Source organism: Quercus lobata, chromosome 10, assembly GCF_001633185.2.
Source record: "Quercus lobata isolate SW786 chromosome 10, ValleyOak3.0 Primary Assembly, whole genome shotgun sequence".
Classification (NCBI taxonomy): Eukaryota; Viridiplantae; Streptophyta; class Magnoliopsida; order Fagales; family Fagaceae; genus Quercus; species Quercus lobata.
Window position 1 is genome coordinate 17,742,204 of NC_044913.1, and position 16,491 is coordinate 17,758,694.

Below are 16,491 nucleotides of genomic sequence, written 5' to 3' on the forward strand. Positions count from 1 at the left end.
TTAGAAATTATAGAATTCTTTGAAGGATCACGTTACTTGTTTATCATTTCATTAAAAGTTTTTTACTTGTTTAAAATTACTGAGTTAATAATTAATTTTTATTTAAAAAAAATTTTCAACTAACCATTTTAAATACGTGGAAGAACCGTGTAGATGTTATAATTTCTCCTCCACCAGGTCTTCCACCCACCGATTAAACTGAGAAAACAAAACATACCTGGGCTCCCTCAGATCAGATGTTGATGAAGCCGATTAACTGAGAGAGAAAGAAAGAGGGGGAAAGAGAGAGAGAGAGTGAGAGATCGAGAGAGGGAGAGAGAGAGAGACTGAGAGACCGGGAGAAAGGGTCGGCGGTGGCTCAACTTCACCGCTTCAGGAGGCAGCTCCGGCCAAGTACAGCTTTGGGTAAGTTCTTTTTTGCTTTTCTTATATATATATATATATATATATATATATATATATAATTTCATGTAATTACCATTAGTATTAAAGTTTTTATTTATTTATTTATTTTCTAAAGATAAAAACCAGAGAAGTCAGAGAGTGTAAGCAAGGAAGAGAGAGAACGACAGCGACGGAGAACGCAGAGAGAGGTGAATGGAGAGGTGAATGGCTTTTATCCGGCGATGTCAATACTCTAGCCGTTGCTTCTCTTTCTCCGGTGTCAGTAGCAATAGCAGTAGCCTTCCAAAAGCCAAAGCCACTGCCACTACCACCACCACCACCACCACTGCCTTCAATTCAAATTCAAATTCAATCCCAACTCTCCTCAGGTCTTGCAAGACCTCTCTCCACCTCCACCAACTTCACGCCCACATCATCCGTAAAGGCCTCGAGCAAGACCACTTTCTCATCACCCTTTTCATCTCCCTCTCCCTCTCCACTCTTTCCTATTCCACTTCCCTCTTCAACCGCGTTCAAAGACCCAGTACGTTCCTCTGGAACTCTCTCATTAGAGCTTATTCTCAAAACTCTAATTTCATGCACATTGTTTCACTCTTCGTTCGCATGAAGAGAGAGGGTGGTGTGCCTGACAGCTACACCTACCCGTCGATCATTAAAACGTGTTCCACCCAGTGTGAGGTTAGCTTAGGGAGTGCCTTTCATGGGTCGGCATTGAGGTGCGGGGTTGAAGGGGATCTCTTTGTTAACACTAGTTTGATTGACTTCTATGGGAAATGTAAACATATTTTTAGTGCTCGTAAGCTGTTCGATGATATGTCTGACAGAAATGTGGTTTCATGGACGGCTATGGTTGTTGGGTATATAACTGTTGGGGATTTAGAAGAGGCAAAGAGGTTGTTCAATGAAATGCCACAAAGGAATGTGGCATCCTGGAATGCTATCATTTGTGGCCTCGTGAAACTGGGTGACTTGAAGGGTGCGAGGAGGATGTTTGATGAAATGCCTGAGAGGAATGTGGTTTCGTATACTACCATGATTGATGGGTATGCAAAGGCAGGTGATATGGCGTCTGCAAGGTTTTTGTTTGAGCAGGTGCCTCAAAGGGATATTTTTGTGTGGTCTGCATTGATATCGGGTTATGCTCAAAGTGGTCAGCCTAACGAAGCGTTGAAAGTTTTCCTTGAAATGGATTCAAGGGATGTAAAGCCTGATGAGTTTGTTATGGTGAGCTTGATGTCTGCTTGTTCTCAAATTGGTAATTTGGAATTGGCTAAATGGGTTGATTCTTATGTGAGCCGAAGCACAATGGATATTCAACAACCTCATGTAGCTGCGGCTCTTGTTGACATGAATGCCAAGTGTGGAAACATGGAGCGAGCAACGAAGTTGTTTGAAGAGATGCCCAAAAAGGACCTAATCTCTTATTGTTCCATGATACAAGGGTTGTCGTATCATGGGCATGGGAAGAAAGCTGTTGACCTTTTCAATAAGATGCTAAATGAAGGGCTGGTTCCAGATGAGGTGGCCTTCACCGTCATCTTGTCAGCATGTAGTCATGCTGGATTTGTTGAAGAGGGTTGGCACTATTTTGAAATGATGAGATATGAATACTCTTTAGTTCCTTCTCCTGATCATTATGCTTGTATGGTTGATCTTCTTAGCAGGGTAGGGAGATTGAAAGCAGCTTATGAGCTTCTAAACTCAATGCCTGTGGAGCCACATTCTGGTGCTTGGGGTGCACTTCTTGGGGCCTGTAAGCTGCATTGCAATATTGAATTAGGGGAGGTTATTGCTGCTCGCCTTCTTGAGCTTGAGCCACATAATGCTGGTAATTATGTGTCTTTGTCCAACATCTATGCAGCAGCAGATCGGTGGTCAGATGTTTCTCTTGTGAGGGAGAAGATGAAGGAAAGAGGAGTTAGGAAAATAACTGGTCATAGTTGCATTAATTCATGAGAATGAGTTTCATCATATGACTGAATCACAATTCCTCAATACCATGATCTTGAGGCTGCCACATCGGTGAAGTGCTGATCCTATTGGAAGAGCCTTTCCATCAATTAAATGAAGAAAAAAGAAGTGCAAGGGCTGATCGATTTCACAGTCTTGTTATCCCAACAACAAAGAATTGCAGCAGCAGTTTTCTGCCAGAAAAATACTGAAATCCTCCTCTCCCATGGTCACTGGGAGAAGTTGCAGTGTAAACATCTTTTATATACATATTTTTTAAAGAAATGATGACATGCCACACTAATGTAGCTTAAAAGAAGGGTAGCAACAGTAAATGTTACGTTTCAATTTTTGTATACACACACACATGTATATAATGTTTGATGTCATTTTTTGTTAATTCCTTAGTTGACATGTCATCTTTTACTACTTCTACTAATCATATTATTATTATTTTTGTATTCCTTTACATTCTTTTGTTCACATAATTTGAATTAACAAACTCTTTTTACTTGGAACATTAGTCTTCTTTGTGCATGTATGCATATGTATTTTTGATGCCTTTCCCATTCCAAAAGAGATAAATACCATTTTTAGTTCTACCAAAATATAAAAAATCTGTACTTTTAGCCTTTTAGGATGTGTGTGAGGATTATAGTTACCTGTACATGCTCAACAACATAATCCTTGAAATCCCTGGTAAAAAGACTCAGTCTAGTTCAATAATTAGCATTCACAGCATAAAAATCAGAGACCGCCATCAATATGTAGCTCTCTGCCACTTCTCCCTCTGTGGAGTTCAAATCAAGAACTCTTATAACATCATCTGCCATTGACTGTTTATAACACCCAAGGGAAGGCTGAGCAAGAGAAGAATGATGAAAGAGAACTGTAAAACTATGCAAATTGTCATAAAAGCATTTACTTTGCCGAATTTAGGTTTAGGGGTAATAGAACAAAACATCTCCTGGTTAGTATGACACTAAGACCACCCAAGTCAATTTACGCTGATCCTCGAATCCTAAATCTCTAATTCGATTCTAATTTGAACATATTTGGTTAAGATAATTTCCCAATCAAACGCGTTCAGATAGGTTCTGATTTTGCTAAATTGGAATTAGCAATTTCCTTAACAGTTAGAACTTGATAGGCGAATTTGTGTTAGTGAGGGCGTAAGCAGAGAGCTTCACACCTCATATTGCTCTTTGGCCCAAAAAGACAAAAAAATCCGCATGCATTTACTCATATCTTAAAAATTCCTATTTAATCACACCGTTGATTGTCTCTGTCTTCTCTTCTGCTTATAGTCATAGATTCCAATGGCTTTGCAGACCAGTGAAGGAGCCTCATCTTCTTCTTCCACTCCCTATTGGAAATATGATGTCTTCCTAAGCCGTAGAGGTGAAGATACCGGCCATTCTTTTACAAACCATTTATATTAGGCTTTGTCCAACATTCAAAGATGATGCTGAGCTTGAAAGGGGAGAAGAAATTTCACCCATACTTCTCGGAGCCATTGAATCGTCAAGGTCTTCAATTGTTGTATTCTCTGAAAACTATGCAAATTCCACTTGGTGCTTGGATGAACTTGTCGAGTGTCTTAAGAAAGGTCAGAAGGTTCTACCTGTCTTTTACAAAGTGGATCCATCAGAGGTATGTAAACAATCAGGGAAGTATGGGTTAGCACTGGCTGAGCATGAAAGAAACTTCAAGGAAAAGGTTCGGAAGTGGAGGGCAGCTCTAGTTGAAGTTGCAAATTTGTTTGGATTGACTTACAAAATTGGGTATGTATTACTTCTGCTTTTATGATTATGATTATTAATTATTATTATTATTATTATTATATGATAAATCAGATCAATTCATTGAACAACATAAACACAGTTACACCCCGATTCTTAGGAAAAAGGGAGCCTAAGAAACAAACAAATTGTTCAAATGAGAAAGCTATACAATAGGCTCATGCTAAACTATCAAAACTGAAGCCAAGCAGAAATTCTCCTTCCAGACCAAATACAAAATCCTACAACCCAGGCTAGCAACAACAGGGAACTAGATTCTTCAAAGTTAAGTTCAAGTATCAGAAGTGGTTTAATTCATCAAAAAGAAACAAAAAACAAAAGTATCAGAAGTTGGTTAGCAAATAGTTTGTTTCCTCAACTAACCAAAGTGTTCACGTGACTACTTGCTAAAAGCTTAAACTAATTTCTTAGCCACCTCCAAAAAAAAAAAAAAAAAAAAAAAAAAAAAAAAGAAAAAAGAAAAAAAGAGAGAGCTCTCAAATCTAAGGCTTAAATTCCATTTACTTTAATTAATAATATGTTAGTTGCAAGTTGTAACACACACAACTAGGAAACTTGAATTTAGTTCATCTTTGTATTTTTGTTTCCAGCTAGTTTAACTCTTAATGCTTCTTTTTCTCTGTGATAGGCAGCGAGTCTGAGTCTGAATATATCCAAACAATTACTAAAGAGATATTGAAAGTTAAATTAAAACGCATGCACTTATTTGTACCTAAATGCCAAGTTGTAATAGATTCCCGTCATAGTTGGGGCCTCACGCATTGTATTTGTACATTGCGAATAAGGAAATATCTCCCCAGTGGGTTAAGGTTGCTAGATTGGCCTGATTATTCTTTTCCTTTGCCATCCACTTTTTGTCCTCATCTACTTGTTGAACTCAACATGCCATATAGTTGCATTGCATTAGAGGAGCCATTCAGGCAGGTATGATTGTTAGTGTTTATGAATTACACTTTTATTAAATTTTATTTTAAAGTTTAAGATAAATTTTGACTTTTTTCCTTATACAGGGGATCCCATTAGAAAATTTGAAATATATTAAGTGTGGATCCTGTTAATCCATTATGGAATTTCCTGCCTTGTGCACCCCAAACTTAGAGGTATTGGACCTTTCTAAGTGTAAAAATTTAGTTGTGGTTGATGAATTGGTTGGATCTCTTGATAAGCTTGAAATCTAGATCCTCGAAGGTTGTGAAAAGCTTCAAACTCTTCCAAGAAGCCTTATGCTAAGATCTCTTCAATATTTTGATCTCCGTGATTGCTTAATGCTCGAGAAGTTTCCCAGTATTTTGCCAGGAATGGAAAGTTTACGAACACTATTATTGTCAAGGACTGGTATTAAAGGGTTGCCTTCATCAATTGGGTATCTCACTAGGCTTGAGAAGTTAGACCTAAGTTATTGTCAAAGCATTATGGATCTTCCGGATAGCATCTATAAATTGCAACATCTTAGTGTTTTAGAGATTTCCCATTGTACCAAATTGAAGATTGGTAGAAGTCTGACATACCATTCTTTTGGTAGCTTGTCTGAATATGGGTTTCTAAAGTTGGAATATCTGAATCTCAACAACTGTGAAAATCTAACTGAGTTAGATCTTTTAATGATGCCTGATTACTTTCCTGAATTGAAATATCTATATCTAGATGGAACCAATATTCGTATGATCCCTGAAAGCATTAGTAGATTTGCTAGATTAAGAAGACTTGGAATAAAAAATTGCATGCAACTTCGTAAAATTCCAAGGCTTCCACAATCCATAAGAATAGTGTGTGCAATGAACTGTAAATCCCTGAATTCAGTCACTAAGCTGCTCATTAAGCCAGGTCTCTCTCTCTCTCTCTCTTAAAGTTATAAATAAAAAATTTCATTACCTAAATCAAATTCATTACGATGCTACATTGCAGTTTCTTCTATTTGCTAATTGTAAGCAGGCTCAAGAAATTCTAGGGATTTCACCAGTAAAATTTTTCAAGGTGCAAGAAGCGACATATCAGTTGATCCACAGTCATCAAACCGATTATTACATAGGTTTGTTCTCTCTTCCCTACTCTTTGATGAGTTTGCATCTGAAGCTAAACGCTCTATATCTGAAGATGAGGACATTGATTGTAAATTTATTCTACCTAGAATTGATATTCCAAAGTGGTTCAACCATCACAGTGTTGGACATTCCATATCATTTTGGGTTGGTCCAAGATTTCCAAAATTTGCTTTCTGTATTGCTTTTGGACCGGAGGCATAGAGAGGTGGATTTGTTTGTCAAGTTTACCTTAAAATCAATGGCTGCAAAATAAGCATCAATGTTTTTCCTCACAAAGAAGTTTGTGATCATCTGTGGCTATTTTCGAAATCTCATCGGGAATTGCAAAAGCAATTGAATGACTCAAATCCATCTAAACTGAATCACGTTGAGGTTGTGTGTAATTTAGATTCTCCTGATGGAGGTGAAAGTCTTCCGACGTTCATAAAAGGGTGTGGGGTCCATGTAAAATGCACTTGTCATCATTAAACCTTTGATTTCTTCAATGCCAATAATGAAAATGTTGATGATGACTTAAGACAGGAACAATGTTGTGTGGTGTGGAACTTCTTAAATGTTTCAGAGAGAGAAAATATGCCACCTCATGAACTAGAAATGCAACACCACCACTCCACCAACTTAGGTTTGGGCTGGCCAGATCTGGGATCTGACTCAATAGTCAGTAGTGGGTTTGATTTGGGTTTGTCTTCAATGACCTATACGTTTTCAACTGCTGACTCCAACTTCAATCAATTGAAGAAAATGAGAAAATTTTATCGAAATTTGAAGAAATATGCTTCCATTTAAAATTAGCTTGAAAGTATTTTCTTTGTCGTTTCTATATGATTTTCTTGTATTGTTTAATGACAAGGTACATCTCTTTCTTTAGTTGCATTGCTTCATTTGCATATTTTAGCGCTTTCACTTTCCTTATCCCTTTCTCTTTTTAATTAAATGCACACACTTCTTGATCGAATTAAGGTTTTTGTTTTTATCCATTATTCCATTGATAGAGGTATTATTTAATTTTGGCATAATATGTAAAATAGAATTTTGGTCTAAAGGAGTTAGCACCGATTTTTTTGAGAAGTACAAACTTGGGCTCCAAATATGTTTGGAGCCTTAGACTTCAATTTCCAATAGGAAGATAACATGTGTTTTGTTTTGGATGGGGTTGTGGAAATTGCATCAGCTTGCCCAATGCTTATGGATGTGGATCTAGGCACCATTGTGTTAGATGATGATGAGTGATGTGCTGCTTTTTGCTTGAAGTTGGGGAGTTGGAGTTAGTAATTAGTATTATGCTAGTATACTTGATATTAACATGTGTTTATCCTAATTATAAATGTTTTCTTGTTATTAACACATGTTTCTTTTCTTTTGTCCACTGAGGATAGTTTTGAAGTAAAGGTAGCTAATGGATCAATCTTGAGAACACAAGGGTCTTGTCATGCAGTTTCCTTGAAGATACAGGGTAATTAGTTCAAGATGGACTTAAATGTGTTGGCCTTGGGAGGCTGTGATGTTGGGTACATGTTAATATTATGGTCCTTTCCAGATTCTTCAGAGGATTGGCCAGGTGGCCTACTAGCTTGCCTTACCCGATGATTGCTCAATTCACCTAGTTTTCCGTATTTCCTACTTGAAGCTAAAATTGGGTGATAAAGTGATTTCTATTCCTACCTTACCTCTTGTTGATGCTGAGGGTTTGTTTAACCCTGAGCCTATTGCTATTCTTCAGACTAGGTCCAAACAATTGAGAACTAGGACCATCACTGAGGTCCTTCTTCAATGGCATGGTCAGTCTGTAGATGCTGCTAGTTGGGAATCGCTGTATGCACTTCAACACCAATTTCCCCACCTTGTGGGCAAGGTCCTTTGATGGGGTGGGGAGAAGCTAATTGAAGAGTTTTGGTAATGTAACTGATTCATGGATTGTGCAGTTGGACAGCAGTAAGCAGCAGTTAAATGTACAGCAGTACAGGTGCAGAAGTGAAGGTGCAATGTGCAGCAGTGTAAATGTACAGCAACGTAAGGTGCAGCAGTGAAGTGAAGCAGTGTAAGGTGCAGCAGTGAAGTGAAATTGAATTTTGACCTTTGGGACAACGTCTCTCTTAAGGGGAAGGGAATGGTAGGAGTTATGGTTATAGTTGTCACTGTCAGTTGGAAGTTGGTTAGTTAGTGATGAGCTGGCTTGTCTTTTAGTTAGTTAGCTATAACTGTAGATAAGAAGAATCAATTAGTTAAACATAGCATCATAACTGTAACTTAATTGTGAGTAGTATAAGAAGAATTATGTATTCATTGTAACGATTCATTTAGAAAGTTAAGCAAACACACTTCCTTATTCATTCTCTTTCTTCTCTTCTCTTCTCTCTCTCTAGGAGGCCTAGTTCACTACTCTATTCTCTTCTTTTCTTAGTTTCTATCAGAACACGGCAGGCAAAATGACATGTCCGTGCTTTCCAGCAAATGGCTGCCAGCATCAGATCTAGTAGAGGAGTGAGGGTGACTCAGGGATGAAGGAGATGTGGAGTCAATGACAAAGGACTGCCGGACTGTGTCTAATCTATGACAGGATGAGATTGTTTTGTTACACAAATAAGGTGAGATGACTTTGGTTTCAATGAGTTGGATTCTGAGTTGGCTTTAGATGGTCTATTCGCCAATTGCAGTTGATATGCTCCCATAAACATACAACCGAAGGTTCAGATTAAATTAAGTAAGCAATCTTACTGGTACAACAATCTTTATATTAAAGAAAATAGTTGAGTTGGTAAATATTTTTAACTCATAAATAACATCACTTTATAATTCAATGCTTCTTTAAATTTCATTTATAGTAATTTTACCGTGTTTTGCACAGATTAGCGACTAGTGTGTATATATATATATATATATATAACTTTTGTTAAACTATTCCATGTACTGCACAGGTTAGTAATTGTTGCTTTAGAGAAAGTGAGAGCTCAAACATGACTCCCCCACAAAGATAGATAACCAAAGAAATATAGTGAAGGGGAAAACATTCTATTTCTTCTTGTCAGTCCTAGGCTTGCTTGACCTGTTGTGGTTCAATCTGGTCTTCCCCTCCCTTGACTGGCCTGGAAAACTTCTTCTTCAGTCTTGTCAGTGGTGCGGTCATCGCTAACTCAACTTCCAGAGCTTTGAACCTGGCCTCAAATTTACAATGTTGCTCCTCCAGCAGGATGTGTCAGGCCCGGAATTCATTTGTTTGGCTTGAAGTTCAGCAGAGGATTTAGGATCAGCCACATAAGCACCGAAAGACTGAAAAGGAAAAGAAAGATGTCAGTCCAATCCATGAATAAATGGATCCATATATAGTTAGGAACTCAGGGATCAAAGAGTGTACCTCAGCAGTGAAATTTTGTTCTAAACGTTGGCAAAACTTGTTTATGTGATTGAATCAATTCTGACCACAATGCATTTTATGAACTTTCCCACTACTAATTTATATACGTGGTTGTTTATAACCAAATTCTTTAAAAAACCCAGTTCTTCTTGTTTCTTGAAATTTTAAGCCCATTACTCTATATATATATATATATATATATATATAGAGAGAGAGAGAGAGAGAGAGAGAGAGAGAGAGAGTAATGGGCTTTTTGACTTAAAATCAGCTGAAAATTTTTGTCATTTTCTTCAACTTATGATTTTCAGACTTTGTCAGAAGAAGCATAGCAAGACCAAAGTAATCATGACAGGATCAAAGTATGAGGATTCCTTTCTTTTTCTTTTCCTTTTCAAGAATCCCAATATGAGTCCAAAGGACATGTCAGGAGACATATGCCTAAGGAAATTCTTTATTCCAAAGGGCATGGGACACTAGGGTCACGCCAACGAGGGTTAGAAGGGAACACAACAACAAAGTACCAAAGGTTCGGGTAGACACGAACAAGAAATAAAGACACAACAACACTATCATCGGCCAGAAAAGAGTGGCTCTGATACCATAAGGGGGGAAGGGAACGCACAGCTGAAGGGAAGAGACGGAAGCACAATGTAATATACTGAATGTAAATAAATAACTTAAAAGTAAGAACAATCGTAAGGCAGTAGAACCAGCCAAGCAATATATATGAAAATAATTCAAAGTAAATGAAAGCAATTTAGAACCGTTCGTTATGGCGGTAATCCATCCAAGGTGGCAGTAGCAACAAGTAGAATAATGAACAGAAACTGAAAATACTTGTTATTGAAAGTAGAATAAACACTTACAGTAGTAGTGAATACAGGATCTCAACAGTACAGTTTAACAATTACAAAACTTGAACTAGTCCTAGTTACAAGGTTTTGTAAGGAAATAGTGGTAGTAGGAACAAGGTAATAGGAGTAAGGAATTTTCTCTAGAGAAAGGCTTCTAAGAGGAAGAAGTTCCAAAGAGAAAATCCTAAGTAGAATTCTGTCTTAAACTTAAGGGACAACCTCCCTTAAATAGGCAAAATTTCGGAGTAAACAGTGTTATGAACAGTAAAAAGTGAATAGTGTCGGTGAATAGTAATTCGTGAACAGTAAAAGTGAACAGTGTTTTTCCTACTTTTTGACTTAAAATCAGCTGAAATTTTTTGTCATTTTCTTCAACTTATAATGTTTAGACTTTGTTAGAAGAAGCATGTCAAAACCAAAGTAATCATGACAAGATCAAAGTATGAGGATTCCTTTCTTTTTCTTTTGCTTTTCAAGAATCCCAATATGAGTCCAAAGGACATGTCAGGAGAATATGAGACGCATGCCTAAGGAAATTCTTTATTCCAAAGGGCATGGGACACATGGAATATCAGAGGGACTTCTTAGCAGGCACATAGGACTTCAACATCACAAGGACTTCTCAGCAGGCACATGGAACTTTATCATAACATTTTTTGAATATTGTAACAATTTTGGCCATTGTGCAGGCTAGACAAATAGGGGAAAGTAGCAACAGTTTTGAAACAATAGTAACTTCAGGAGTAAACTCATCAATCAGTGGAAGGAGCATCGGATGGATAACCATCAAAAGGATCAAAAGGACCTTCTGGAGAATCACATTCATGCTCATGGTAAATAGCATATTGATTACAGAATCCACAATATAAAATTGGCTCAAACACTGGAGTTCTCCCTGGAATGAGAAGACTTCTCAGATTACAATGATCAGCAATCCGCAAATGAGCAATGGCATCAGAATATGGTCTGGGACCAAAGACAGAAATTCTATCTATGCTTCCCATGAAATGATAATTTTCCATAAATTTTGAGCAACATTAATAATTTGGTTATTAAAACAATTTCTCCAACATTCTACAAGAACATAAGGATCATTAAAGGACAATTGAGAATTTCCTTCAAACCATGGCCCTTGGTGAGTTTGGCCATTAATGAGAATGAGATGCTTTGAAGGCTGGACATTCATCCAGTTATCTCTTTCCCATTTTGGCAATGTACTCTAGCATCTGATGGAAACAAAAGGACTGTTAAATCCTTTAATATCATCTTGAATAATATGTGGGAGTTGGTTGGCTTTATAATGGCCTGTTAATTTTATGAACCTGATAAAGCCATATTCAAACATTTGGGAAAGCCAGTTAGGGTCCCTGTCATCATCATCATCTGAATCATTAGCAATATATGAACTATCATCATAATTTATCAAGAGGCCAGGAAATGGGTGTATCTTTTCATACACTCTGAGAGTACTCCCAAAGTGTTCTTCCCAGTCCAATTGGACAAATACATTATCAGATTCATCTAATTCATCAGGATCAGGAATAGTAGCAGTAACAAGTTTCTTGAAATGTTTGAACCATAGGTCAAAAGACCTAAACATAGCCTTGCTTCTTAGAATACGTAATTGTATATCCGTCGGCAGGTTGGCAGCAACACTTCTTAATAGAGATTGGGTCTTAAGACTCAATCTAGCATAATCAGTGCCCATTATAGTCTCATTATCCATTAAATGGATTTCCTCTTTGCCAAAGAGTTGACTAATGTAGGCTTTAAGACAGCTTCCAAGAGCCTTATTTTCAGCAACAAGGTTATTTTCTGAAACAGAGTTATTTTTTGAAACAAAATTGTTTTCTGGAGCAAGATTATTTTCTGGAACAAGGTTATCATAATGGCTCATATAAGCCTCATTTTGAGCAGCAAGGTTAACAAGGTGGATTTCAAGGGCTCTAAGGGTTTTTTGGAAAACATTATGGTGGTTTTTAGTAAAAGCAAATTGAAGGTTATCAAGAATGAATTTAATAAAGTTTGGTAATTTTGAATAGGTTCCATTGTGGAATTACAAATTTCTTGACAAAACTTCTTGTAAAACAATCAATATATTACCATTGGAATATGTTATCTCTGCCGGGATATCTCCTTGAAGGAATGTTGATCCACTGCGTTTTACCCCAGAAGATGCGCCTTCATGCATTTTAAAAAATTGTCCCACTAGGAGTCTTTTGTTTTGAGAATAGTCCTGCACAGGAGCTTTTCCCTTGTTTTTCCTCTCTGCCAAGGGAGCCATAATAATCCACTTACTAGTGGTATAAGTATAAATATTATTACTATTCCACTTATTAGTGGTATTTATCCATGCATCATTGTCCAATTCTTGCAAAGAAGCATTGATAATGTTAGGATATAGTATTTAACATTTTGGTACTATAAATATTCCTCTAAAATCATCTGTGAAATAATGGCAAGAACCTATCATTAGGTCCTAAATTGGCACATTAATAGGAAAGTCTTCATCATAAGACAAATCATCAATTGGTATTTGCTCACGCCAAAAAGCATTAAGAGCATCAGAGCAAAAATCATCAATCAAGATGTTAACAATTATGGATTGCAACAATGTATTAGAAATTTGTTTAGCAATTTTCTTGTATCTAACTTCTTGTTGAAGGAAGTTGAGTTTTTTAATTTTAGCATGAATCATGTTTGAAGTAGCATTAGTGTCAATTTCAAACTTTGAAGCAAATTTGAACTTTTACTTTCTGTCCAAAAGAAGTAATTCCATCATGTTCAACAAGAAAAGGATACAATGCCTTTATAAAAGGTAGACCAAGAATCACTTTATCAGTCATGTTTTTAACAACAACAGAAGGAATCTTGAAACAGGCATTATCATGGCACACATGAGCATTATTCAATTCATATTTAATTTTCATCTGAGAACCATTAGCAGAAACCAATCTTTCAGTAGATTTTTCAAAATATTTTGAAGGAATTAGTTCTTCTTGGATACAGTTCATATCCACACCAAAATCAATCATAGTAATAACAGTGAGATGATAATCAGGAGAAACAATAATTTTAACTTTTGTAAACCATTTTGGAGGAAGTATTTTATTAACAAGAGCAAGTTGAGAATTAGTGAAAACATCAGCAATACCCTTATCAGAAAGAAAAGCATGTTGACTGGATTCATCTCCATCTTTGTGCTCATCATGTTCACTATAAGATTTATCAGTTTGTTGTTTATCAAGGTTTTTATCAACTCTTAACATTATCAGCTCTTGTTTAAGATTATTGTTATCACTTTTAATATTTTTAAAGTCATGTTTTAATTCGTTTATCTCTTGTTTAATAATAATAATTTCATGTTGTAAATCATTAACAGTTAAATCTTTGGGTTTCTTTTTATTAAATCTTTCCAAAGTTTCTTCAAAGCTTATGGTTGATTTTAGTTTTTTATTAGTTTCATTTTTTACCAAATTTTTCTTGAACTTATCCAAATATTCTTTTTATAATTCAGGATTTTGAATTTGATTTATCAGTGAATTATTAATTTTTCATTCTCTTCACTCTTAGTGAGGGTTTTAACAAATTTAATAACATTACAACAAGAATCTCTACAACCAATTTTAATATTAGGAGAATCAAAAGAATCAGTAGTAGATTGATAGCAAGAATCAGAAGAAGAAAAATCATCTTCCAAGGAATCAGATGAATTGTTTGATTCAAGGATTCTAAATAATTCTTCATGCTCTTTATCATCAATGTTTAACATGTTAAACTTATTTTTTAACTGACCATGTTTTTGTTTACAATCTTTACTAAAATGTCCAGGTTTTCCACAGTTAAAACATTTACCTTTACCTGATCTTTGTTTAACATGTTTCTTTTTAGGCATAAAAATCATTAGGTGTAACAAAATTGGTTATGTATTTTTTATGTTTTTTATGGCTATAATTTTTGTGACTGTTATTATGTTTTTTCCCCTTTTGCTTGGAAGGAGCAATAGGGGGTAAACTATATTGTTCACAGAAATTACCCATTTCATATTTAGCTTTTCTTTTATTTTTTAATTGGTGTTTTAACAGTTTTTCATCATTGCACATATTAATGCCAAGTTTTTTAATAGTGCTTAAAATATCACCATAAGTCAAATTATCATAATCAATAAAATCATTTTTACCAATTAACTCTAGTTTTACCTTATGAGCAAAGATAGGAGGCAGACCGTCAATAAACTTTTCTTTCCAATAAGGCTTGAAATAGTCTTTCCGATACATTATTCTAGAAAGGAAAACATCTTGGTACCATTTGTAATCAGACATAGTAGGACATCTCAAATTATTTAACAAATCAGAAATTCGAGATGAAATATTAGATGGAGTACCAACAAAATATTTGATAATAGTATAAATCAAGGTATTAACACCATCAGGAATACCTCGACCAATACTTTCATAAAAAATAGGCAAACCTTCATCATTCTTTTTAACAGCATGTTTAATAGATTCTTTGGAATCTTCTGTGAGATATGAATCCCACCATTTGTGAAGAGTACCAGAAAAACCGGTAGCAAGAAGGTCAAGAATTTCAAGGTGATCAGAATTATGGTTATTAACATAAGCAATTCCAACAATAGACATATGACCCATTTTATTAATGATTTCTTGTTCAAACAAACCATCAATAGTCCATTCATAAATCTTATTAACCAAAACAGAAAACTGAGTTTGAAAAGGTCTTTCTTTAAACTACATATCAGGGGGAGTAGGTTTTGAATACCAATTTTTTGTAAGAAACATAGGTTTGGAATTTCCAACAAATCTTTTAATTTCTGGTAAATCATCATCAAAATTTTTTTTTGCAGAAATAGAAGGTATGGTATCAGAATCTATACTTTCATCAGAAAAAATTTCTTTATCATTTCTTGAAATAGTGCTGGCTGTACTTCGAGAAGTACCCTCAGTTTTAATTTTTAAATCAGAAAGCATTTTTCAACAATTTCAAGAGTTTTAGATTGTGAGGTTTTGAACTTGAAATTTTTATCATGACTAGGTAAATTAATCAAAGGTTCCTCAGTCTTGACAGAAACATGTTTTTCAGAAACAGATTTTTCAATAGAAGCAGTTTTGTCAATAATTTTTTCTTCAATACGGTCAATCTGTTAACCAATAATATGCAAAGATTCATTAGTAAAAAATTTTTGTTCGATAAGACTAACAATGAGAGTTTTATCATCAGCAATTTTGAAAGGAGAGGCCCTCACTTCCTCTTTTGTCACTTCATCCTTCTTAGTAGTTATCAAAATTGCCTCAAGAGGAGGATGACTAGACCTAATAATGGTTTTATCTATTTTAACAAAATTTGATTTTTTTTTTTTATCACATTTAAATGTTGTTTTGAAACCTCATCTTTTGAAACATAATGGTTTTCAAGAAAATCAAAAAACAAAATATGTTTTTTCAATTGATTCATCTTTTCTAATCATTTTCTCTTAACACGGTCTTTTTCAGACTGAGCATTATTTTGAAAATATTTTCTTTTAGGTATATTTTTTGAAAGCATAAAACAGTCAAAACTCTTAATTGATTTTGGTAGATAGGATTTTCAATAGGAGGAAAATCAGAATCAGATGGAGCAACAGATGCAGATTCTTCTTCATCATCAATAGCAACGTTGCAATGAGGAGAGAAAGATTCAGCTTTAGTAGAATGGAAAGGAGTGCTAACTTGGGAGTTACCATTGGAGACTCCTTTTAACCTTAAACCAGTGGGTTTTTCAAAACTTTTTTGCAAAAAATCATTGAGATCTTGGTCTCTTTTTGAAATATTTTCAGATCCAGCAAAGGAATGTCTTCCTTCGTTGATCCTTAATGGTTGGTTATTTTGAAAAATTATTTTAACAGTACCATCAAGATATTGTTGAATATGAGTGAGATCAAGTTCATCAAAAACAGGTTTAACAAGAGGAGATTCTTGTTCCAACAACCATTTAGTGGGAAGCTTAACATCTTGCCATTGAATCATTTTTGGAACTTGAACTTTAGCATCAGGAGTTGAACATTGAATTAACATAGTTTTACCAGAAGG

The 16,491-nt window shown here is 35.4% G+C and overlaps 1 protein-coding gene across 8 annotated transcripts; it reads left to right on the forward strand.

Moving 5' to 3' along the window:
* Positions 1–163: 163 nt before the first annotated feature.
* On the forward strand, positions 164–8,532 carry LOC115962509 (putative pentatricopeptide repeat-containing protein At5g37570). Of its 8 annotated transcripts, none has more exons than XM_031081359.1 (4): positions 164–405; positions 521–4,139; positions 5,168–6,186; positions 7,576–8,532. In XM_031081359.1, the coding sequence occupies exon 2, from the start codon at positions 610–612 to the stop codon at positions 2,359–2,361; it is 1,752 nt and encodes a 583-aa protein (XP_030937219.1). In that variant the 5' UTR covers positions 164–405; positions 521–609; the 3' UTR covers positions 2,362–4,139; positions 5,168–6,186; positions 7,576–8,532. The 8 variants fall into 8 exon arrangements, with proteins under 8 accessions (XP_030937219.1, XP_030937221.1, XP_030937220.1 ...); XM_031081361.1 differs by having other exon boundaries at positions 5,168–5,981; positions 6,063–8,532; XM_031081360.1 differs by having other exon boundaries at positions 5,168–5,981; positions 6,090–8,532.
* The last annotated feature ends 7,959 nt before the right edge of the window (positions 8,533–16,491 follow it).

Excerpts from the sequence above, each read along its gene's own strand:
- LOC115962509 (XM_031081355.1), top strand. The coding sequence starts at position 610 with ATGGCTTTTATCCGGCGATGTCAATACTCTAGCCGTTGCTTCTCTTTC.